Here is a 24371-nt window from a genome sequence, read left to right as displayed (position 1 = left end):
GTACTACTAGTATGTTTGTTCTGTTGGTACTTAGACCGCAGACAACAGGGTTGTTAGCAGTCCTTCTGTATTGTGTTGCGTGGCAAATCTACCATTAGCTGCAGACCAATCAAAGCTGTTTGAGTAATATATATAAATAATAAGTCAATACATTTTACGTGTCAAATCAACAAAATAAGATTTCTATTCAGGGACATGATGAGTGAGTTAAAATGTAACCTCTCATCGGTAATATTTCACAATTACTAAGCTATATGACGGCGGTCTCTAAATAATCGAGTCTTGACTAGACAATCCTGTGATTGACATCATGAGCATCGATCACGCAGTAGACAGATCCAGTCTGTCAATCAAAATTGGCGCATGCGTCAGTTTGAGCAAATCAGAAGGCCGGGTGCGCTTTGCGGATTTGTCAGACTTACTTCCGGGGTCAAACGACACCCGAGAAGCGACGTGGCTACGGTTTGTGCTATTTTCACAAGCGATATCCATTACGTATCGCTGGGATTAGATGTATACCTTTACCCAAACCCACAGGGTCGGGTGAAAAATGTTTGAGGCTGATCAAGATGTGCGGTAGGCCTCACCATCAGTTAAATGTCGCCACCATCTTCCACGGGACCCACGTCTGCTCCAAGGTGAGAATTTGCACGAATTTCCGCACTTTTGCGGAAAGTGCATACTCAATACGGGTAAATGTCAACAAGTAGCAAGTTATGATTTTACGCATGTTATAAACAAGGATAATGCTTGTAACTGCAAAATCCTTTTTGATTTATGTATTTTGGCAACATCAGGCATTGAGTTAGCACGTCATATTCCTGAAATGTGACACGCGAGACGGCCGTGACACACTGTTAACAAATATGACAGTGATCTGATTTCGGTTAGTGCAAAACGAAATCTACTATTATTTACATGGAAGTACATTCTAGTGGAAATTGTATTCCTTTCTCTTAGATATGATTTAGTTACAAAATCCCACAAATCACAATAAGCCTATCTATTAATATCGCAAATTACTCAAGCATAATATTGCAAATTACTTTAGCAGTAATGAATCTTTAAATATAGAAATATAATCATTGTCAATGGTTTTCGTTCCAAAAAATCTTTCAATTTAATTCCTATAAGTTCCCATTAAATCATGCTTTGACTATTTCAGCATCTATATGAAGACACAGGACCCATGCAGTAATGAATTACCTGATCCTAATCTTGTGAAATGGAATCATCCCTTTGAGGTTAGAAAGAAGAGGAAGAGAATTACTGAAATATTTTTTACAGATTGAAATAAAAAAATCTTAGTTCATATAAACAAATTATTGGTTCAGAGTTGTTTGCAACATAAGTTATTCGCTGGTAATGGAAGCTTATTGATATACATTTTAGTGAAACAACATAACTGTTAAAAACGATTTTAACTTATAATAGCACGTTTTTTTATGAACTCAGAGTAACATGGTCAGGTAATGATATAAATTATAATCTAATCAAGTTATTAATGATTCATTCAAGTCATTTAATTGATGCCGTTTAAAAGTAAGATTAAAAAAAATATGATTTAATTGCACTAACTAACAAAGACTAAATGTTTGATGGCATAAAACTTAGCTTGTTGGTTCTCTCTATACGACATACAAATATTAAACAAATTCTTTTTAAATAATATATTTAAAAAAAGATACTGTTGAAAGTGATTCCCAGCATCAAAGCGCTTGATACTTATTACAAGATTGTAAAAACAAAGGCAGTATCTCTTTGTCACACCCTTATCAGGCATTATCCAAGTGCCTTATCAATTCTGATACAGAATAAATTGTATAATTCTTTATACATTTCATATATAACTGTGAATATTGAAATGTATTAAACCCAAAATGTAATTCTTTACCTTGATTTGAGGAAATTGTCAATATTTGATAATTGAGCAGGAGCTTGTGTTTATTAAGGATGCTGGTTATTTACATATTGTTCAAGTTTTGGTTATGATTATGTTGAGAATGAGCTATTTTTTTACTCCACAGTGAATTTGCTGGCTTCAGGATATTTTCAAGTGTTTTTGTTTATCTTTTGATATGACTTTACCAAATTTTAGAACAACTTTAGGACATTATGGATGACAATCAGTCACTATCCTAGACAAGGAACTGGTCTTAATCCCTGTCTGTGTGTATTTTTATAACATCCATAAATTCTCTTCCTTATGATATATTTGTTGTACTTAATTTACATGTTTAGTTGTTAACAGTAATAATTCTTGGATTCATGACAAGTCTTTTGAATAAAAGATCATATACGAATTTTAATTTGTGTTGTATATTTTATCAATGCAAATTAATTGATGAGAAGTACTGCAGACCCTGTCTTCAGATACTTTTGCCATCGCGGGTTTCCCTTTTCTGGAACATGGATCCGATTGATTTGCCATAACCATGGCAGTTACAGGTGCTCATTTTATCTTGATCCTCTCAATGTTTTCCACTGTTCTCACATCCATGTACCTAAATACTGGCAGTTTATTAAGTCCAATATTCTGGAAGTGTGACCAGGGATTTTTATCTAAATTTAGAATTCCAAACTAAGTGCCCTTGGCAAACAGATTGGGGAAAAAAACTAATAACATTATTTCCTTACATTCTGTATTAAATCAGGATGGCATAGATATGTTAAAACTTTTGAAGAGGGACAGTTTACTGACATCTGATGCAGATTTGGGGCTGAATATCAGCCTCTGAGCAGGTCTAGATTAATCGTGGTGACATGCCCGACCCCATGTTCCAGATGCCCAAATAAAATATATCTTATGATTCATTTATTATATAATAAAAACCAATGTAGCAGTGAGGGAAGATAATGTACTGCTTTGATTTCATCAACTATTCTTTTATGTTTATTCATTAGAAAGACCCACTAACTCTATCCCTTTCAGGTCATATTGGTTTTACTCAGAGCACCAGACAAACAACGTGGGCAATGTAACTGTTGACAATCTATTTATAGATATCCACATGATTTGTAACTTGTGCTTTTGTTTACGGTTTCCAGTACTGTCCATACACTTTAATTACCATGGAAAGTAAAAACAAAATCTAGTTACCCCGCCCTTGGATGAATAACATATTATTGACATGCTGTAAATTGACAATATATTAAGCTCTGCCTGACATGTGTGTTTCGAATTAGTGCACGCTTCTAACTTTCAGCCATGGTGACTTCCTCATTGACCGATACACCATTACATCGGACTTATGACTCATTCTCACTCCCGATATGCAATTTGACAACTAAACTAGAACCCAAAACACATCCTGTATAACTCTCTTTAGATATTTTTTAACATACGACTGGTAACAAAGCATTTTGAGCCAAATTCATCGCCCGCGCATTCAAGTTTCGCCGGCTGTGACGCCATAGCGAATAGCCACTGGTTGTCCCCCCTACCGCCTAAAACGAGGACGGCAGCTTGTGGGCGGGGCTTATCGGTCGTGACTGGATCGGTCTTTTGGGATACGATGACATACATCAACCAAGTCAGCGAGCCTGACCACCCGATCCCGTTAGTCGCCTCTAACGGCAAGAATGGGTTGGTGAAGACCTACTCTTCCTGGATCTTCACGGAGTCAGCCATATCATGACGAGATCAAAGACATAAGGATGGATATTGGAATAAAATTCCTCTTACGAAACGTCAACAACACAATGCCAAGAAGGATACAGCCCCGGACAGGAAAATATGAGACATTCATGAGACAATGGGCCAGTAATAAACAATGAGTATTTCATTAGTTGAACCCACATCCCAGGAACTGACCGGAATCTCAGGAAACATTCGTAGATAATTGAGTGAGTGAGTTAAGTTTAACGCCGCTTTTAACATTATTCCAGTTAAATCACGTCGTGTCAGCTTAATGTGGTAGGGAAGCCCGAAGTGATGCAGGTCTTAGACGTTTACCACTTTGGTGAAACCCACGAGCACGGGTATGGTGCTGACAAACCTAGAAACATAATCGGGGCGAACCGGGATTCGAACCCACAATCATAGGTTTCTGGCGTGCCCAAGGGACGCAACTCTGCACAGCGAATCACGGCACCTTAGACGACTGTGCCACCCGTGCCCCAACCATTCGTAGATAATGTCTTACATGAATCATAGACGCAAACAGAGCAAGCTATATGTCTAGTCTGGCATAACCTTTCTGGAAGCATAAAATATCAGACATGGTAAACACAATTTATGGATAACTTCTTAATTGTACTATTGTAGGGGTGGTGGGGGTGGGGTGGGGGGTGGGGTGGGGGGTGGGGGGTGGTGGTGGGGGGTGGTGGTGGTGGGATCGGGTCGGGTAGCCTAGTGGTTAAAGCGTTGGCTCGTGGTTAAAGCGTTGGCTCGTCACGCCGAAGACCCGGGTTCAATTCCTGACATGGGTACAATATGTGAAGCCCATTACTGGTGTACCCCGTCGTGATATTGATGGAATATTGCTAAAAGCGGCGTAAAACCATACTCACTCACTTTTCCAGCAAGAGTAGTGTGTACAGAATGACATATGGTAGTTCCTTATCCTTCACATTGTGTCAACTTTGTCATTAGTCAACTTCTAAGAAAGGCCCCTCAAAAAAATTATAATACATCTGACTTCAGGGCCGAGCTGCACAAAGCGATCTTAGCGCTTAGATGATCGTAACTCCCATACTTTAACATCGGCTTACAATAGTCGTAGCACTAAGATCGCTTTGTGTTGTGCAAGTGGGCCCAACAGAGACTAAATGAAATGCTAAATGTTTAAGGCAAGTTCATATTACAAGTACAAAGAAAAAAAGGTCACACTTCAAATGATGTTTAAATTGCCCCATGTAAAGTGTCCGTTTCGACTTCAAAATGTTCTGCCAGTCTCAAGAAAAACTCTTAATGACGTTCCAATTAAAGGTCTTCACGAGCAGTGTACACGCAATAAGGCGACTACTGGGTTCTTTAAACTCCTTAACAATCCCTACAAGACCCTAGGCAGTGAAGTTAGCTGCTGAGATTGGAGTATGAGAGATAAAGTCTTAGAACATGTAGTTGCTGATGCCGAGATGTATGTGCTAGAGACAATTTAGCTGTTGAGCCAGGAGCGTATGTGAAAGCTTGTGATGCCGGTTTGTATGGTATGCAGTTAATTCAGCTGCTGAGACAGGTGTTTGGGATACAGATAATTCAGCTGCTGAGACAGGTGTTTTGGATACAGATGATTCAGCTGCTGAGACAGGTGTTTGGGATACATATCATTGAGCTGCTGAGACAGGTGTTTGGGATACAGATAATTCAGCTGCTGAGACAGGTGATTTGGATACAGATAAATCTACTGCTGAGACAGGTGTTTCGGATACAGATAAATCTGCCGCTGAGACAGGTGTTTGGGATACAGTTAATTCAGCTGCTGAGACAGGTGTTTTGGATACATATAATTCAGCTGCTGAGACAGGTGTTTGGGATACAGATGATTCAGCTGCTGAGACAGGTGTTTGGTATACAGATGACTCAGCTGCTGAGACGGGTGTTTGGGATACAGATGATTCAGCTGCTGAGACAGGTGTTTGGGATACAGATGATTCAGCTGCTGAGACAGGTGTTTGGGGTTCAGATCATTCAGCTGCTGAGACAGGTGTTTTGGATACAGATGATTCAGCTGCTGAGACAGGTGTTTTGGATACAGATGATTCAGCTGCTGAGACAGGTGTTTGGGATACAGATGATTCAACGGCTGAGACAGGTGTTTGGGATACAGATCATTCAGCTGCTGAGACAGGTGTTTGGGATACAGTTAATTCAGCTGCTGAGACAGGTGTTTGGGATACAGATCATTCAGCTGCTGAGACAGGTATTTGGGATACAGTTAATTCAGCTGCTGAGACAGGTGTTTGGGATACAGATGATTCAGCTGCTGAGACAGGAGAGTATGTGATACCTGTCATGAGGCAGTAGATAGTGTGATGACAGTTTCTATAAGGCTGGCTGCACCTCTACAAAGGTGACACGAGGGCAATTCGAGACCTTCCACGACTTGCGTCTTTTCTACTTGCCCAGTGCGTACGGGATACGTATCAGAAAACACCGACTTCCTGCTCGTTTCCACCATTGTTTCCGGAATCAAGAACGGAGCGGCTCGTTTCCACCATTGTTTCCGGAATCAAGAACGGAGCGCGTGTCACATTCAAGACACTCTACAGTAATTTAATACTGGACAATCGTGAGAGCACTGACATTTATTATAGGGCCTGTTATTTACTGCTGTCGTCACTAATCTGACTTATTGCTTTGCCTTTTGAGAGGGTAAACTTGTGTAAACACTGTGTATCAATATATTGTGTTAACTAGTCTTTGTGTGGTAGGTTACCCATTTCACAATCGAGTTCTGTACGAACCGATTCATTCCTGAGTTAACCTTTGTGATTCAATTTGGAAATCAACATTACTGAGCTACTGTTGCAGGATTATATGTCAGGGACATTACCAGGCTGCTGGTGTAGGATTATATGTCAGGGACATTACTAAGCTGCTGGTGTAGGATTATATGTCAGGGACATTACCAGGCTGCTGGTGTAGGATTATATGTCAGGGACATTACTGAGCTGCTGGTGTAGGATTATATGTCTGGGACATTACTGAGCTGCTGGTGTAGGATTATATGTCAGGGACATAACTGAGCTGCTGGTGTAGGATTATATGTCAGGGACATTACTGAGCTGCTGGTGTAGGATTATATGTCAGGGACATTACTGAGCTGCTGGTGCAGGATTATATGTCTGGGACATTACTGAGCTGCTGGTGTAGGATTATATGTCAGGGACATAACTGAGCTGCTGGTACAGGATTATACGCCAGGGACATAACTGAGCTGTGGGTGCAGGATTATATGTCAGGGACATTACTGAGCTGCTGGTGCAGGCACAACGCTGTGACTTATCCGGCTCTCTCTGTTGTCCAGGGAACAGTCAGATATATATTTTAAAGTTACATGGCATGGGCATGGGGTCCCATACTGGTTGCAATACATTTCCAAATACTTTCCATGACATATAACACATGCTCAGAAGCATTCAGCCGGTCACAAATAGGGATTAAGGTGTATTGAAGAAAATCAAACATTGACACTCTGAACTCGGAGACACCAACCAAATAAAGCCAAACCCAGCGATAACAAAAGCAACTAGAGCAACTTAGGACGCCACATAATTATAGACATTTCAAATCTGTCTCAATCATGGGACCCTACAAAAACCCACCCTCCCCTACATTTACCCTCCCCTCGTCCCCCTAAAAAACAACAAAAAACAAAGGAAAACACAAATCCTACAACAACCAAAAAAGCTAACTAACAACAGCAACAAACATCCCCCACATCGTCCCACTGCAAATGAGCACATTCAACGCTAGCTGTTTGAAACGGCAATACGTGTGCATTCACCGCACGTGAAATGGCAACAGTGGCTGGCGCACTACAGGTTGACTACCATCTGGGTTAAAATACATCTATGTAACAGCAGGTTCTATACAAAACGGATCCACGTATAAGTTCGCATAAATGAAAGCAAATACGTACTTGAAATTCTACTGCCTTGTCTGTAAAACACTCTTTTCAGTACTTCCCGACACAGTTGCGCGTGCGCAGTTGAAAGCAACGCCTACGTTTCATTCCCGGAAAGGAGAGGGGTTTCGATTTCTTAGAAACGAAATACGTTTGAAATACGGCTGTCCCCTTCACATAACTGTTGTGAGCTACATTGTACAACACAATCATACTATTGTGAGGTGATATATTATTACCGTATTTCCTTTATTAAGGACTGTATCTAGGGGAAGGCCGTCACTCTTATAAAAACCGGGTTACAAGCAGCTGAAGACTTATCTCAATTACGGGTAAATCATTATGTCTACTAAACTAATTAATAATTGAGAGAGTGAATAAGTGAGTATGGTTTAACACCGATTTTAGCGAGAGAGAGAGAGAGAGAGAGTTGCATCCGCCAGTGTAACATAATGGTTACCAGGATTACAGGTTACAGCACACGTTTATCGACCTACCTCGCGATCTCCAATCAGCAGAATGTAAATACAGATAACAGCTGCTTCACTCAGCTACTGATATCCTGTAGTTGAGGTTGGGGCATGAATATAGACATGCCCAGGGGGAGGCCGAGTGGGACATATTATCAGATGTAGCAGGATCACGAGATTACGACGTGTTATGCTTCCTCCGTTAGGTTTATTACCACGAGCCGGAAACTTACGAGGGATGCATAAACACCATGTGCCCTGACTGATCCTGCAACACAGAATTTATCTTACACACGTTTTAATGTGACATTGTAAAATAATTCAAACAAATTCAAAACTGATAGAAAACAGCTGTTGGATTGAGCTGAGGTCAGCTTGAGTTATGTCACGTGACTTCCATTAACTCGGAAAAATCGTGCGGCTTTGAAGTAGGGTATAAATTATTTATATTGCCCTCAGAAATCCACGTGCAGCCTGCATCGCTCGTGCCGGGTAATAAGAAATTTATCCACCCCTGAGAAATTTATTACTCTCTGAGGCGGGATATTTTATCTAGATCACGTGGACCAATCAGATCTCATCATTCTGACATGGATTTTGTTTGGTTTGGTTTGTTGTTTTACGCCGCACTCAGCAATATTCCAGCCATATGATGGCGATCTGTAAATAATCGAGTCTGGACTAGACAATCCAGTGATTTACATCATGAACGTCGATCCACGCAATTGGAAATTACTACAATATTGAAAACAAAACTTTACATATTTGAAAAATACACTGAAATATTGGTGTCACAGGAACTTTTGTTTTTGAGTATATATGACCTGTCCCTAGGCAAGGTCTAAAAAGGTATTATCATATCTCCATGTCAGAATGCCCGTGATGATCCGGGGAAGAATAGGTCTTCAGCAACCCATGCTTGTCGTAAAAGGCGACTAACGGGATCGGGTGGTCAGTCTCGCAGACTTGGTTGCTACAGGAGATAGTAGACGCCCACAAGATTAGTCACAATATGTCTATTGTCGTCTCTTCATTCACAAGATTTCAAGCCTTCTTCATGTTATACAACAAAATTGCTTTATATGTTGAAATTTCCTGTTAAAATAGGCATAAGCTGGTAAGTCCTATACATTAATATGTCCCTTCAAACACTGAATTTGATAAGTTCTTATCATCGAATAAAGGACCCTCTTACTGAAGTTTTAGCTAAACGATAAACAGTGTAGTATCCTTCGTAATGCCGTTAAAGGTGCTAGATTGTGTGTGTAGAGATCGCATACTTGAGACCTGTGAAGATCCGGGGTAGAATAGGTCTTCAGCGACCCATGCATCTCTTAAGAGGCGACTAACGGGACCGAGTGGTCAGGCTCGCTGATTTGGTTGATGCATGTCATCGATGCTAGTGATATTAATCACTGGATTGTCTGGTCCAGACTCGATTATTTACAGACCGCCGTCATGTAGCTGAAATATTGCTGAGTGCGGCGTTAAACAACAAACCAACCAAATCATGACAACCCGCCTAAGCAAATGACCAGTCCGTAAATAAGGGTTCAAAATTCTAATGTGTGTATTTAAAAAAAATAATTTTTATGGCCTCTCCCATATAGTTATGATAAATTTATTTCGCTGAGCAGTTTTTCAGCAGGCTCTCATTACCACCCCTGAACCTCTCCTCTAGAAAACTCGTAATAGAAAAGTCATAAATAGTAAAACAGATGCCGTCCATAACGTTCCTGTGACGAAGCGGATACACACTGATTGACCGACATTCGTCTCTCCCAACGCCTTATGCACAGGCCGTGACGCGAATGTCGGTCAAACAGTGTGCACCTGCCTCGTCACATCTTACAAATCACTGCACTCTGTGTGCTAGTGAGGCGAAGACAAGATGAACGTGGGAGTTTCCCCGCTTTATATTCAATCACATTTGCACACGATTCTCGTCAAGCCTGCGCCTGGATGATATAGATTTGCCAGTGAAGCATAGTTTAAGTTAAACAAAACCGATACAAAACCAAGCTGTTTTAATTGAGATACATATATTTCCAATTCGCTTTCCCATAGGGGCAGAGAAGCATTTTACCCAACTACCGTTGGGGCAATCGGGTGATGCATCTCAACGGGTGATGCGTCTCAACGGGTGTCGCTCGGGTTTGTGTGATCTGGGCAATTGTGTGCAAGCGTTCACCATGCAGCATTATTAATGCTCGTTAGACGCCGTCCATTTGACAACAGTACAGTAGATAGGACCCAGTGGCGCCCAGGCAGAGCGATTTCAACAATATCCATCAGAAATCGTCTGAAAACAGAAGACCAATCAACGTCCCATATTGACTCAGGCCTATAAGGTGGCTCTTTTGGTATGGGTGAGTGAGTGTGGTTTTACGTCGCTTTTAGCAATATTCCAGCAATATCAAGGCGGGGGACACCAGAAATGGGCTTCACACATTGTACCCATGTCGGGAATCGAACGCTTAAACCACTAGGCTATCCGACCGCGCCTCTTTTGGTGTGGTCTTTTCAACATCTAGACTGGAATATTGCATCATGGCGGAGGGTCCATTTAAGGTCGGTTTCTGTTACACATGGTTTGTTTGTGTGTTTGATTGTTTTGAGCAATATTCCATATATGACGGCGGTCTGGAAATAATCGAGTCTGGACCAGACAATTCAGTGATTGTTGTCATGAGCATCTATTCACGCAACTGGGATATAATGACATGCATCAACCAAGTCAGCGAGTCTGACCACCCGATGCCGTTAGTCGCCTCTTACGACAAGCATAGTCGCCTTTTACGGCAATCATGGGTTGCTGAAGACCTATTCTACCCCGGATTGACTGTGGAAAAGGCTGAAATACGCCAAGTGCCATGTCTGATTCATGGAGTGAGGGGGCGTTTGTCGTTCGTGTGCAGGGTGGTTACACCAAGTATTGGCGAGAACGGGTTTTCTTGCATCAACTGACATTGGTTTAGGATAATCTAAAATAGGAGTATCTATACTATCGAGAATAACTCGACTCATTCCATCATGGTCTTTGATGGACGAATATACGGAGGCATAACATTCTCTTTGTCCAAGATCATTTGTCCTATTATGTCGTTTCCATCAAAAGTGGTGATTTTGGTTACAAGTGTATTCGTGAGCTTCCTGTTTTTCAAATGATACAAATATTTTTTGTTGGCTTTTCTCTTTCATCGTACCATTTAATTCGATTTCCAATAAAAAATCCTTTAATTTCTTCTTCCTTAAGATTTGAGAATTCAATTTTATGTTTAGAGAGTTTGGGAAACAATGATTCATTAATGGTTTGAAAATCATATCTTATTTTGTCATCGAGGTCATTTATCAAGCTTTTTTTGTTTATATTTCTTTGTATAAATTGAAAAGGATATGGTTTCCCCTCAAAATTTCATTAAAAGTTTCAAGAAATAGTGTACAACTCACACTTAAATCAATATTTAAATTCTCTAACTTGTTATTATCATTCTGACTGTATTTTAGATCAGCTTATTATCTTACAGTTTACTCAATGTTGAAAATATCGTCTTTGCATAATCGGTATTTTGCAATGAGGAAGTATTTAACTTCCAGCTACCTCTACCGTTTTTCTGACAAAATGAATTCGAAAAATAGAGCGTAACTGCTGAATAATCAGATTTATATTTCCGTTTTAGAATATCTCTCGACACAAAGAAAACGTCTCGCCGAGCTTGTTGCCTTGGATTACGTTTCAGACAGATGAACATTGATGGCCCTTACAGTCAAATTGTCGTTAAATTCTCTCCAGACATAATTCAAATCCAATTTAAAAAACCTTTTGTCTCGCCTTTGGGTTACTTATATGCTTATAAATTTTCTGCGTCAACATCGGGGCTCATTAATAAGTTCCAATCTCCACAGCCTACTAGAGATTCGTTATTGAAATCCTGACTACCAATAAATAACTTACTATAAAAAAAGGGTTGTCACTGTTAAGTCCATAAATGTCATTGAAACGTATGATTACTCCTCATCATGCATTTGATTTATGGGAGCTACTGTACCAGTAAGACTCCATTCATGTAACATTAAATCTTACTCGGCTCTATGTATATCCTGTAGATATATTATTGAAAAACGTCGTTTCCTCCAAATATTAACAATCTCTTTCGGTTATCTTTTTCTGCTAGGCCCCTACACTTTACAGAAACAACTTTGATAACCATAGTCAAATTTGGCATTTGTTATCAACTGAGTACATGTATGAATATTTTGCTCTGCCACAAACAGCTTGGGGAGTGTTTTACTTTTTTATGTTCACAAGAAATGGTAAAAACGAAACAAAAAACGCAGACATGTCCTTTCTCCATGCCCTGGCAACAAAGAAAAAAATATTCAGCGTATGTTATCACACAATTGTGGATAACCATTTAATTTCATCACCCTGTCTTAACCCGAGAAAGAGAAAAAGTAGAGTCACTAGAAACCAGACCAAAATGTTAACTTTCAACTTCAAAGTTTAACCGTTGCTCATTAACATACATACATAAAGCGTCAATAAAGTATCAACATGCATCTCCAATACCCGCCCGGTTAGAACAAACACCTAAATTCACAGAACGCGTGTTCCATCAGAAAGAAAGAAAAGGCACTCCAGCATGTTTATCAATAAACAGTAAGTGTCGGATCTACCTCTGCCATAATAGCTAAAGTTCATCTAGCTAGACATGCTGAACCGAAGAAAGGTCAAACATCACGCCTTCTTGATTGTCATATGTCTCGAACTTCCATGTCTCATTTGGAAACATCTCCTTTCTAGGAATGTCCGATATACCACTGATACCTCTTGTACAGTTGGTACAAAACGATGAACGTGTATGATCCCCCAGCTAGGCGCACATACTGTTTGTTTGTTGTTTAACGCCGCACTCAGCAAAATTCCAGTTATAGGACGGCGGTCTGTAAATAATTGAGTCTGGACCAGATGATCCGGTGCTTGACATCATGAGCATCGATCCACGCAATGGGATACGATGACATGCATCAACCAAGTCAGCGAGCCTGACCACCCGATCCCGTTAGTCGCCTCTTACGAAATGCATGGGTTGCTGAAGACCTATTCTACCCCGGATCTTCACAGATCTTTACACACACAATCTAGCACCTTTAACGGCATTACGAAGGATACTACACTGTTTATCGTTTAGCTAAAACTTCAGTAAGAGGGTCCTTTATTCGATGATAAGAACTTATCTAATTCAGTGTTTGAAGGGACATATTAATGTATAGGACTTACCAGCTTATGCCTATTTTAACAGGAAATTTCAACATATAAAGCAATTTTGTTGTATAACATGAAGAACGCTTGAGACGACAATAGACATATTGTGACTAATCTTGTGGGCGTCTACTGTCTCCTGTAGCACATATGATTAAAGCGTTCATAAAATGTAAACGCATGGTATAACAAGTTAATATACTGGTACATCGCTGATGAGATTAATTCATTTAGTTCCGATTTTTTTTGCATCTCGGCTAATGTATTCTGATACTCTGAGAGTTCGTTTGTGATTTCGGTAATTTAATATTCTTTTTGGACCCAAATTTCTTTATATTACACAAGAACACACCCAGTAAGAATTTGTGGGAGTCACACATGTGAGAGTGTCACACGGTTTTCGCAATTCACGTGTTGACCTTTGACCTCCTACTGTTGATTACAGGTGCTTTCAGAATTCCCTTGGCGTTGTCACAGCAATGACACAATACATGTCACGAAATCTCTTGTATTTTCAGGGTCTTGTATAAATATTCTTATCGTAATTTATAGGGCATTTCAGCGGAGCTCGTTCAAACCTATCCAACCATCCAAGGTCGACAAACCGTAATGTAGTAACTTTTGATGTGAGTGAGTGAGTGAGTGAGTGAGTGAGTGAGTGAGTGGTTATGCTACTTTTTGAGTAAATACATAACTATTTGATAGAGAAACGCATCACGTCTGAAGAAATGCATCGTTTCCACTCCGTACTTCACACAGGCTTTTATCTCTGGGATACACTACCCCTTCACATGATGTTATCGACCAGTTCTACCTCTGACACAGCAGTACACAGTGGCGTGGCAATGTCTGATGAAGTAGGGACCGTCAAGACGCGGAAGTAGTTTCAACGTTTTGATTGGTCCATGTAATCAAATGATTGACATGATCTGCAGATCTCGTTTATAGGTCAGGCTAAAGTTGTGTCTACTTGAATCCCGGTTCGCCCCGATTATGTATCTAGGTTTGTCAGCACCATACCCGTCCTCGTGGGTTTCACCGAAGTGATAAACGTCTGAGACCTACATCACTTCGGGCTTTCCTCCCACATTAAGCTGACACACCGTGATATAACTGGAATACTGTAAAAAATGCGGAAGGGAAAAATATAAATAAATATCATTTATAATTGCATAATTATATAATAGAGAAGAATCTGCCAAGCATCGAGGCATATTTATTAAACACAAAATGTGCCGTTTATCATTTGATTGATACTTACATATGGTAGATAAGTGAATGAATTAATTAATGCGACTAATTTAGTCGGCAAAACTGTGTCATCTTTTCTCGTCACAGATAAGACTTTAATTAGCTCTAGCATTAATGACGGTATTTGTTTTAAAGACCCGATCACCCTAAACGTAACAAATGTAAAATAACATTAAAATTTGGAAACAGTATTTTTGCTACTTGCTGACTTTGTCAACTCATGACAGAAATGGAAAAGAACCTTTGAAGTAGAAAATGGTAGAAAAGATCCGAAGTAATCATTTGATTTGTTGTTATTAAAAATATCAATTTCTTTTTTTAATTTGCCAGACAATTCTTTTAAAAAGTAACTAATACAAAGCAATTTATGAACCCAGAAGTTAATCCATCGGTCAATATACTGTCCACGCCAAGAGTTGATTCCCACCCCGAAACAACTTAAGCACCGCTTACTATGCTATGTCGTTATAAATATCTAAACAAAAGCGGCGCAGTCGGTTAGCCTAGTGGTTAAAGCCTTCACCCGTCACGTCGAAGACCCGGGTTCGATTCCCGACATGGGTACAATGAGTGAAGCCCATTTCTGGTGTCCCCCGCCGTGGTTTAGCAGGATTAATGCTACAAGCGGCGTAAAACCATACTCGCTCACTCTCTTTACAAAATTGTCGTAACTGCTTTCGGGCGTCCAGAGCGACTCTAATACAGTTACTAAATGTATTGCCGTTCCTAGTCCTTGTGGTCAATTACGCCATGACTTTGCAACTCGCCTTGTCCGTTGCGGCTCGGCTCCGTCAAGGTGTGATTGGTCTAACGACACTTACTCCAAGTTGTCTCTATCAGCATTCACACACGCATAATAAAGAAACGCAACACCAGTTTTATACTCACATAGTTTTACTATTACTTACTCTCAGCCCATCTATCAATACGGGACATGATCAGACTGGCCAGACTCGCCACTAACTGGGGGAAACTTAGAACGATCGGGATTCGACTCGGTCGATTGCAAACCGAGCTCTCCTCTCCTAATGTTGAAGGTATCATTTTATAGTGTTCGAGCCTGGCCTGTCCTTGTCACATGTCACAATACCTCCTTTTGATTCGTTAAAAGTTAGATCTGACCATGAACTCGTGTGTGTCGTAATCGGAAAAATACAGAAACCTTCGTGCCAGATTGCTCAGCTCTCTATTGATTTTGTGACACGCATCAGGAAGCTCCAAATGAAATATACCTTGAAACTCTCTATTTGTTTCATTAACTAATAGACGATAGCCAGGAAGCAATCCAATGATAATTATGAAATGTCCATAATACACTTGTGATAAATGTGAAATGTCTTTTATCTATCGATTCCTTTCAAACTAAAAGTTCTCTTCCACAAACTATATCTAAGGCAACTTTGTTATCATTTTCTAATGTTTTTGAGATGCATTTTTAACCTTATAAAAAAGCAATAAAACCCTTTCCATAGTCATAAGCAGTCTCTACAGAGTCCAGCAAGTGTGCCACCAGTTCCTTGTCAAAACAGTTAAAACATTCTGACAATCAAGAAAGGCCTAATCAGATACTGTCGGAAAATATTTGACAACTGACATATGATGGGTCTTGACAAATTCAAAAGATTTGCTTGTAGGTTCAGACCAGGAAAAGAAAAATCAAGTTTTAAAACCCTTACGTTTTCCACCCTTTACACAAATTGAAATAGAAATTAAATTAATTAATTAACAGGGCTTTTAATTTCCAAGAAGTGGATCGCAAATTTCATTTTATCACAATTTTAAATGGATGATGTCAGGTTGTAAAAGAGGTAACTCTGCTCAGAAATATTCACATACCCAAATGTGTGAGTTGCTGACTTTCCCTTTACAGGGGCGTTGCTTGGGGAAACAATAATGTAAGGAAACATGTTAACAGTACGCTCATCAAACACAGATTAAGCATAAGCAGGCCCATTCAATATATCTCAAACAGAGATATCTCTACCACGATCTGGACACAGGATCAAACCCAGATATCCTAAAAAAAAATAATACAACAAGTAAAAACAACATCGAACAACCTCATCCACGACGATCTTCACAATGGTAGCCGGGTGAGCCTGTATCAACAAACGGCTGAAAGAAGAACACACTATAGTACATTTTTTAATACTTTATTTTAATTTATCTTTGTGACGGTTTGAAATAGTAAGCAAATGCTTTGAGCATTGTAGATGCGTAGTAGATACGCCATTGCTGTTTTTCGGCCGCCGTTGTATGGAAGGAATGAGTGAGTATGGTTTTACGCCGCTTTTAGCAATATTCCAGCAATATCAAGGCGGGGGACACAATAAATAGGCTCCTCACATTTTAACCCAAGTCGGGAATCGAACCAGGGTCTTCGGCGTGACGAGCGAAAGCTTTAACCACTAGGCTACCCGACCGCCCCTGTACGGGGGGATTCTTGCTGGCTGCAGCGTTAGGCAACAAACAAAAACACCTCTTAACGATTCGTTAATCCATTTATTCGTTAATCTGGACGAATTCGAAATCTTTTATGAGATTTGAGTGACGGGTGCTAAGGGTATAGCAGGACATGCGTAACCTTTTCACGAACACCAGATTATCTAATGCCATGACTTGTAACTGCTTCGTGGCAATGGCTATTTGACTACCCCTTCAGTTACTTCTTCTGCTGCTTTGTATCATTAGATATGACTCAGTATTTGCGAGACCCGTGAACATCCGGGGTAGAATAGGTCTTCAGAAACGACCATTCTTGTAGTAAGAGGCGACTAACGGGTTCGGGTGGTCAGGCTCGTTGACTTGGTTGAAGCATGTCATCGTATCCAAATTGCGTGGATCGATGCTTTTGATGCCAATCACTGCATTGTCTTGTCGAAACTCGATTATTTACCGACCATCGTCATGTGGAGCGAATAATGCTTAGCGCGGCGTTAAACAAACAGACACACAGTATGTACGCCTATCTGCAGGATCACACCCGTTCAGGGTTTTGTACCAACAGTACAAGAGGTATCAATGGTATATTGGACATTCCTCAAAAGGAGATGTTTCCAAATGACACATGGAAGTTCGGGACACATGATAATCAAGAAGGCGTGATGTTTAACCTTTCTTCAGGTGTGCATATCTAGCGAGATGAACAAGAAGTGAATATTTCTTTTGTCAAGATACCGCCAACATGAACCCGACACCAAAAATCGTCGCTGTGAGGTCTGAAACAAAGCGTTACCAGGATGAAATATGAGGAAAAATTCTCATATCGCCGTTAAAAAAGGTATTGACAACATAATGTTATAGATTACAACTGTAGCAGCTATCCTCATGCCATTGACATCAAGGAAGTACTCGGAACTTCCTTCTCATTTTTTTCCATCTTGGCTTATAAATTTATTCACTCTCTGAGGGTCCCATTGATTTGACTTTGCAATGCATTGACCACAGGTCGTGTATGTTGTGGCGTGGCTTTTCCTTTAACGTACCAGGTAATATAACATGGATTTTGTCTCACATTGATAATACTCGAGATTGCATAATTTACACATATATTTTTTACTTTAACTTGATTTCATGCACATGTTTCATGCTGGTGAACTGGCATACAGAAAATATTTATATATATTATGAAGTTATTTGTTTTATGTTTTATTGCTATTTACTATGCGGCGTGCACTTAATTTAAGACGAAATAAACAATGTCTCATTTTTCTGCTCTGTTGTTCATAAATGTACATGTATAATGGCCACGGTTGGTCCAATCGTCTTACTGAGTGACTGGGTATGGTTTTAGTCCGCTTTTTGCAGTATTTCAGCATTAACACGGCGGGGGACACCGGATATGGGCTTCACACGTTGTACCTATTCGGGGAATCAAACCCGGGTCTACGGCGTGACGAGCGAACGCTTTAACCGCTAGACTACCCCACCGTCCCCAGTTGTCTAAGGCGCCGAGATTCGCTGTGTGGAGTTGCGTCCCTTGGGCACGCCAGAAACCTATGATTATGGATTCGAATCCAGGTTCGACCCGATTATGTTTCTAGGTTTGTCAGCACCTTACTCGTGGTCGTGGGTTTTACCGAAGTGGTAAACGTCTGTTACCTGCGGGATTTCCTTCCTCATTAAGCTGACACGCTTTGATATACCTGGAGTAATCTTCAAAGCGGCGTTAAACCCAATTCACTCAATCACTCATAAATGAATAATAATAATGACAAAGGGAACAGCCATATTTACGCACGGAATTGCCGTCTTTACCAGCTGAAAATAAATATGTTTCCCTCTTCAAGTTTCTCTCTGAGCTACTTTATACCGTAGCAAAGATGTCGAAGGATTCTGCTTCTTCAACGCAACCACCCCCATATGATCCTTCGGGAGCCCCTCAAGGAGTCGCTCAGGGCTATGTCCAAGGACCACAAGGCTATGGACCACCCCAACAGGGCTATGGACCACCCCAACAAAGCTATGGACCACCCCAACAAGGCTATGGACCACCTCAACAAGGCTATGGACCACCCCAACAGGGAATTGGCCCAGGGCAAAATCAACTTAACCCGATGGTAAGTTTGTTGTTTGAAGTTTATTTCTACCTATCTCTCCAAGCAGCGTTTGTAAAATTTTTGATTTTTTCCATACATTTATATGGGCCATTCATTTATATGACAGACGCTCATGTAATAATCACATTGCCGATATCAGTGACAGTATGATATTTATTACATTCAACAGAATCCTTTTACATAACTTCTTTACAGTTTTACATGTGAGCGAGTGTTGATGTTGATGTTGCAGATGATGCAACAACAGACTACGCAACTGGCAACAAGTACCAACGTCGTTGTGCAACAACCAGCGTCACAGTCGACGGTGATTATCAAGCAGAAAGGGTATCAAGTATTGTTCTCCTATTTACTGACAGTGATTCCCTGTTAATGGTGACTATCGATAAAAAATGTCGAGTTATCCTTAGTTCGATGTTAGACCGAAAACAGTGAATGAGTATGGTTTTATGCCGCTTTTAGCAATATTCCAGCAACATCACAACGGTGGCACCATAAATGGGCTTCACATATTGTACCCATGTCGGGTATCGAACTCGGCCTTTCGGCGTGACGAGCGAACGCCTTAACCACCAGGCTACCCGACAGCCTCGGGCCTAATGAAGTTACATTGTCTTTTTTGCAGTGAGTGAGTGAGTGAGTTGTGCCTAACGTCGATTTCTCCAGTTTTCCCAAGTCTTATCACTACAGTAATGGGTACAATGTGTGAAGCCCATTTCTGGTGTCCCCCGCCGTGATATTGCTGGAATATTGCTAAAAGCGGCGTAAAACCATACTCACTCACTCACTACAGTGATACTTAACAAAATGCATCATGTAGTAACGTCATTTGCACGTATGACGTTCAGTGAAGATCAAACAAAGAGACGCATTTCGCCTTAAACGATGTTCTTCACAAACAGACTTCGAGGGATTCCTTTCGCTGGTCGCGTAACCATATCATTCCCATCCTTCTTGTCGCGCGTTTCGAGTATGTCTCTTCTCCAGACCCACATTGTATGGCGAAACATTACAACTTCATTGAATATCAGCTCTCGATCATGTCATCCGTGACCTTGATGTCTTTGTGTATTATTGAAACTGAAACAGTTCATTTTAAACATGTATACTGAACCGCAAAGCAACGTCACCATGGATAGATATATGAGAAACCTTATTTGTCCAAACACTGTAAACATACTTTGAGACATCAAAAAGATAAAACTTGGCAAAACTGATCATCAAGGTTGAAATTAAAGTGTCAACTATTCTTAAAGTGAAACACAACACTTGTCTCTGAGAAAATGGCATCACAAGTCAGTATCTCGTGTGTCCGCCATGTGCATTGATGACTGACGTCGATACATGGAATGGATGAGGCGGTTGATGAAGGCCACAGGCCCTTTAGCCCACACTCTGAGGAACGCCTGACGCAGTTAAGCTGCAGTTGTTGGTCTTGGTCGGACGTCATTCAGTCGTCTTCGAATCTCGTCCCACAGGTGCTCAATGGGATTTAAATCGGGACTGAGGGCAGGCCACTGAATGGTTCTGATGCCATTCTTCTGGAAGAAGTCACTTGTTGCTCTCGCAGTGTAAGCACGGGCGTTATCACGCTGAAAATCATGGTTGCAGCGACTTGCCAAATGAGGTATGGCGTGTGGCCTAAAGACTTGATCAATGTACCGAGCTGCTGTGACACCATTGCCTCTGCCTGGACCGATGTTCTGGAAGACCATAGGGCCGACCCTCTGTGCAAGACCAATTCCACCCACACCATGATGCACGGTCTCGAATCTCTCAACAACACAAGCATCCGAATAACGCTTACCATGGCGTCGCAAGACTGTCTCTCTGCCAACTACTGTTGAGATACAGTAACGGCTCTCGTCTGAGAAGAGAACTCTTCTCTACTGCTGGTAACGCCAATGCTGGTGCTGTGTTGCCCAATGAAGACGGTCCCGGCGATGACGTGGTGTCAGAATGGGTCCTCGGTGTGGCCTGTGATAGTGGAAGTGTCTGCTCGCCAATCGTCGACACACGGCGTCCGCACAAATATGTCGCTGGTGTGTCCCCATGGTCTGTCGAGCAGTTTCCGCAGCAGTAAGAAAGCGATCTTGAAGATGTCGCACAATCTGAGGATCCTGACGTCGGGTGGTGACCCTTGGTTTTCCTCTACGTGGTCGGTCATCTGTAGTGTTGGTGGTCTGGTACCGTTGCTGGAGCCTGTATATGGTCCGTACGTCGACTTAAAATGCATTGGCTACTTGCCGGGTGGTTTGTCCAGCTTGCAATCGTCCAAAGGCTTTGTTTCGCTGATTTCTTGCATATATTATACTCAATGTACAAACCAACCGCAATTTTCTATAAAATCATGGACAGACATACAGTAAACTACGGTTACAATGAACACGCTTATAACGAACTGACGGATATAACAAACTTACTTTTTTGGTCCCGACTATTTGCTGTAGTTATGCAGTATATATGCTTATAACGAACTACGGTTATAACGAACTAAAATTAGTAGTCCCTTTGAGTTGGTTATAACCGTACTTTACTGTGAGTATGTTGTGGTTAACATCTCTTGTTAACTGCTTGTTGCCTACAATGCTGGTTTCAGATAAAAACTCTTTGTGTTTTAGTACATAGTGCTTCTAATGTTATAAGTCGGACAAGTAAAGAGGAATATTTGAAATATGTCTTGCAACTTGACTGTTCACTGCATCCAAGTTTAAACGAGCTGGTGAAAACAGTTTGGGGGCGGTCGGGTAGCCTAGTGGTTAAAGCGTTCGCTCGTCACGCCGACCCGGGTTCGATTCCCGACATGGGTACAATGTATGAAGCCTATTTCTGGTGTCCCCCACCGTGATTTTGCTGGAATATTGCTAAAAGCGGCGTAAAACCATACTCGCTCACTCACTCACACAAAACAGTTTGTGCACAGACACCCCTATTTACGATGTATGTGTCTTCTACAGTCAGTATTACACATGGCCAACAAGGAGTTATCGCTTTAATATTCCTGGTTGGTGAACATTACTTTTTCCTGGTCAAGACTCGAACGTCTTCAGTTCCAATATAACGAATTTTATTAAGGGATGTGCTTCCGTTGATTTCAGACATGTTAACCACTGCCTTCACTGCGTGATTACAGTATTCTTCTTTCCGTGGATAATTGTCTGGATCTGTCTGGTGAGTTCTACTGCCATGAATGTATTTTACACTTTCGCAGTTACCAGGGGCGGTCGGGTAGCCTAGTGGTTAAAGCGTTGGCTCGTCACGCCGAAGACCCGGGTTCGATTCCCGACATGGGTGCAATGTGTGAAGCCCATTTCTGGTGTCCCCCGCCGTGATATTGCCGGAATATTGCTAAAAGCGGCGAAAAACCATACTCACTCACTCACTCGCAGTTACCAGGCTCACGGCGTCCGTTCCACTGTGCGATCTGTGCGATAGCTGCGGCTTCAGATCGTCTTAGCACTGTGATCGCTTTGTGGTGGTACCCTGCTATCTGGGGGCGGTGGAGTAATACCAGGCTCACGGGGCCCGTTCCACCAATTGCAAGTTAGCTTATAGCTGAGACTGTCGTTAGTTTATGTTTTCAAGTCTTAGAGTTGAGATCGTCTTTGCACTAAGATCGCTTTGTAAAATTAGGCCCCACTATCTGGGGGCGTGTTAGTTGTAACGGTCGAGGCCCTGTATCAGGGCCTGGAGTCAATCTCATTCTCCCGGGATATCACTGGAATATCCGATGTGAAACTCGCCCGCCCGCCCGCACGCACGCACGCCTTGCCGCTTGTATATTGTGAGAGTCATCCTGTCGGGTGACCATATAGTCATATCAGGTAGGTAATCAGAATAAAAACTTCATGAGATTAAATATAATTAGATTCCAGCTGTGCTCGTTCTTTTCAGACTCCTATATGTTAGTCCTCTTTAAATGAAACTCCATTAACCTTATAAATCGGGACGCCCCTTGCCTGAAATTTGGGCTATCGCGATGGTTGTGAGTGAGTGTGGTTTTACGCCGCTTTAACAGCATTCCAGCAATATCACGGCGTGGGTCACCAGGAATGGGCTTCACACATTGTATCCGTGTGAAGAATAGTATCATGGCCTTCGGAATGACGAGCGAACGCGTTCACCACACGGCTACTCCACCGCCCCAATAGATGCAAGAATAAGACAGATTATGAAGGCGTCATTGCTTGCGCACAACAGTTGGAAGTACTGCCTACTAGCATATGTAAATTGTCTTTTTTTAAATAAAATTGATTTTTGTTCTTCTGTTTCTTCAGTGCATCTGTAACTGCTGCTAGACATAGCACTGGTAAACGACCATCAATGTATGACGTAGCGGAAGGACGAAACGGTTATAGAGTGAACCCGACGGTGTCATTGCAAGTGGAAATGTCATGATTAACAAATATTCGGATTAACAAATCATTTTTAGAAGTTCTGTCTTTTGTATTTATTGAGATATTCCTGGCTATAATCGTTTCTCGATTGAAAGGGTTTGAACTCTAATAATACATAAGTTACGATATATACTTGTCGTGAAGGGCGACTAACGGGATCGGGTGGTCAGGCTCGCTGACTTGGTTGATGCATGTCATCGACCCCGATTGCGTGGATCGATGCTCATGATATTAATCACTGTTTTGTCTGGTCCAAATTCGATTATTTACAGACCGGAATATTGCTAAGCGCGGCGTTTACCAACAATCCAACCAACCAACATGAATTACGATAAGTACTCATTATTCCTTTTGTTTCCAATAAGCGTGAGCTGACTTCAGTTTGTCCATTGCGTATTGCCAATCAGTGCTAATTTAACTTTTTTCTTTAATTTGTCCCTGGCTAATAAGCAATCAGCGCCAATTCACTGTTACGTTTCCACCTCCATTACTTTTGTTGTCTTCACATGTACATAATATGCTCTCTGCATCCTAGCATTCATTAGCCTGATGAAGGAGAAGGCGTTTAGTCCAAAACGTTGTGTTCCTCATAATAAAGACGTTGACATCTATACATTCTCTCTTTAAAATGTATCAATTCTAAACGACACTCAAAGACTTAATACAAAAAATGTACTTTCAGTTGTGTCAAAATCTGGGTGTGCAACGAAATTAAATTAGCTTTTGAGTCTTGATGATCCGTCTGTAAAAACAACATCGCTACGTCGATACCCGATGGTCACGCGCCGCATCTTCTCTTTACCCCATTCTGCTTAAAAACACAGCTGAAGCATCTGGTTAAACGGATGATCGCGTTGGAG

General features: G+C 41.2%; 2 protein-coding genes across 4 annotated transcripts in view; one reads left to right on the top strand and one right to left on the bottom strand.

Moving 5' to 3' along the window:
- LOC139447305 (postacrosomal sheath WW domain-binding protein-like) overlaps window positions 1–8236 on the bottom strand; it is a 31772-nt gene extending 23536 nt beyond the window's left edge. The window contains exon 1 of one of the 2 annotated variants that reach the window (XM_071228607.1): window positions 8069–8236. The gene's annotated coding sequence lies outside the window, so the exon portion shown is untranslated. Of the gene's footprint in view, window positions 1–7586; window positions 7668–8068 lie in introns of those variants that run through there. The other variant, XM_071228605.1, reaches the window with a different exon arrangement.
- Window positions 8237–17992: 9756 nt separating this feature from the next.
- On the top strand, window positions 17993–23519 carry LOC139448608 (protein SPEC3-like). Of its 2 annotated transcripts, none has more exons than XM_071230173.1 (5): window positions 17993–18043; window positions 18878–19114; window positions 19347–19441; window positions 22213–22285; window positions 23392–23519. In XM_071230173.1, exons 2-5 carry the CDS (start codon window positions 18878–18880, stop codon window positions 23410–23412), a joined length of 426 nt encoding a protein of 141 aa, XP_071086274.1. In that variant the 5' UTR covers window positions 17993–18043; the 3' UTR covers window positions 23413–23519. The 2 variants fall into 2 exon arrangements, with proteins under 2 accessions (XP_071086274.1, XP_071086273.1); XM_071230172.1 differs by having other exon boundaries at window positions 17998–18043; window positions 18845–19114.
- Window positions 23520–24371: the final 852 nt, after the last annotated feature.

Source organism: Haliotis cracherodii, unplaced genomic scaffold, assembly GCF_022045235.1.
Source record: "Haliotis cracherodii isolate W230 unplaced genomic scaffold, xgHalCrac1.p SCAF_7, whole genome shotgun sequence".
Taxonomy (NCBI): Eukaryota; Metazoa; Mollusca; class Gastropoda; order Lepetellida; family Haliotidae; genus Haliotis; species Haliotis cracherodii.
Note: the sequence above shows the minus strand (reverse complement) of the source record. Positions and strands in the feature narration are given on the sequence as shown.

Coding starts and splice junctions, on each gene's coding strand:
- LOC139448608 (XM_071230173.1), top strand. CDS start 18,878: ATGTCGAAGGATTCTGCTTCTTCAACGCAACCACCCCCATATGATCCT. Junction 19,115..19,346: donor AAAATCAACTTAACCCGATG/GTAAGTTTGTTG, acceptor TTGATGTTGCAG/ATGATGCAACAACAGACTAC. Junction 19,442..22,212: donor GTGATTATCAAGCAGAAAGG/GTATCAAGTATT, acceptor CGTTGATTTCAG/ACATGTTAACCACTGCCTTC.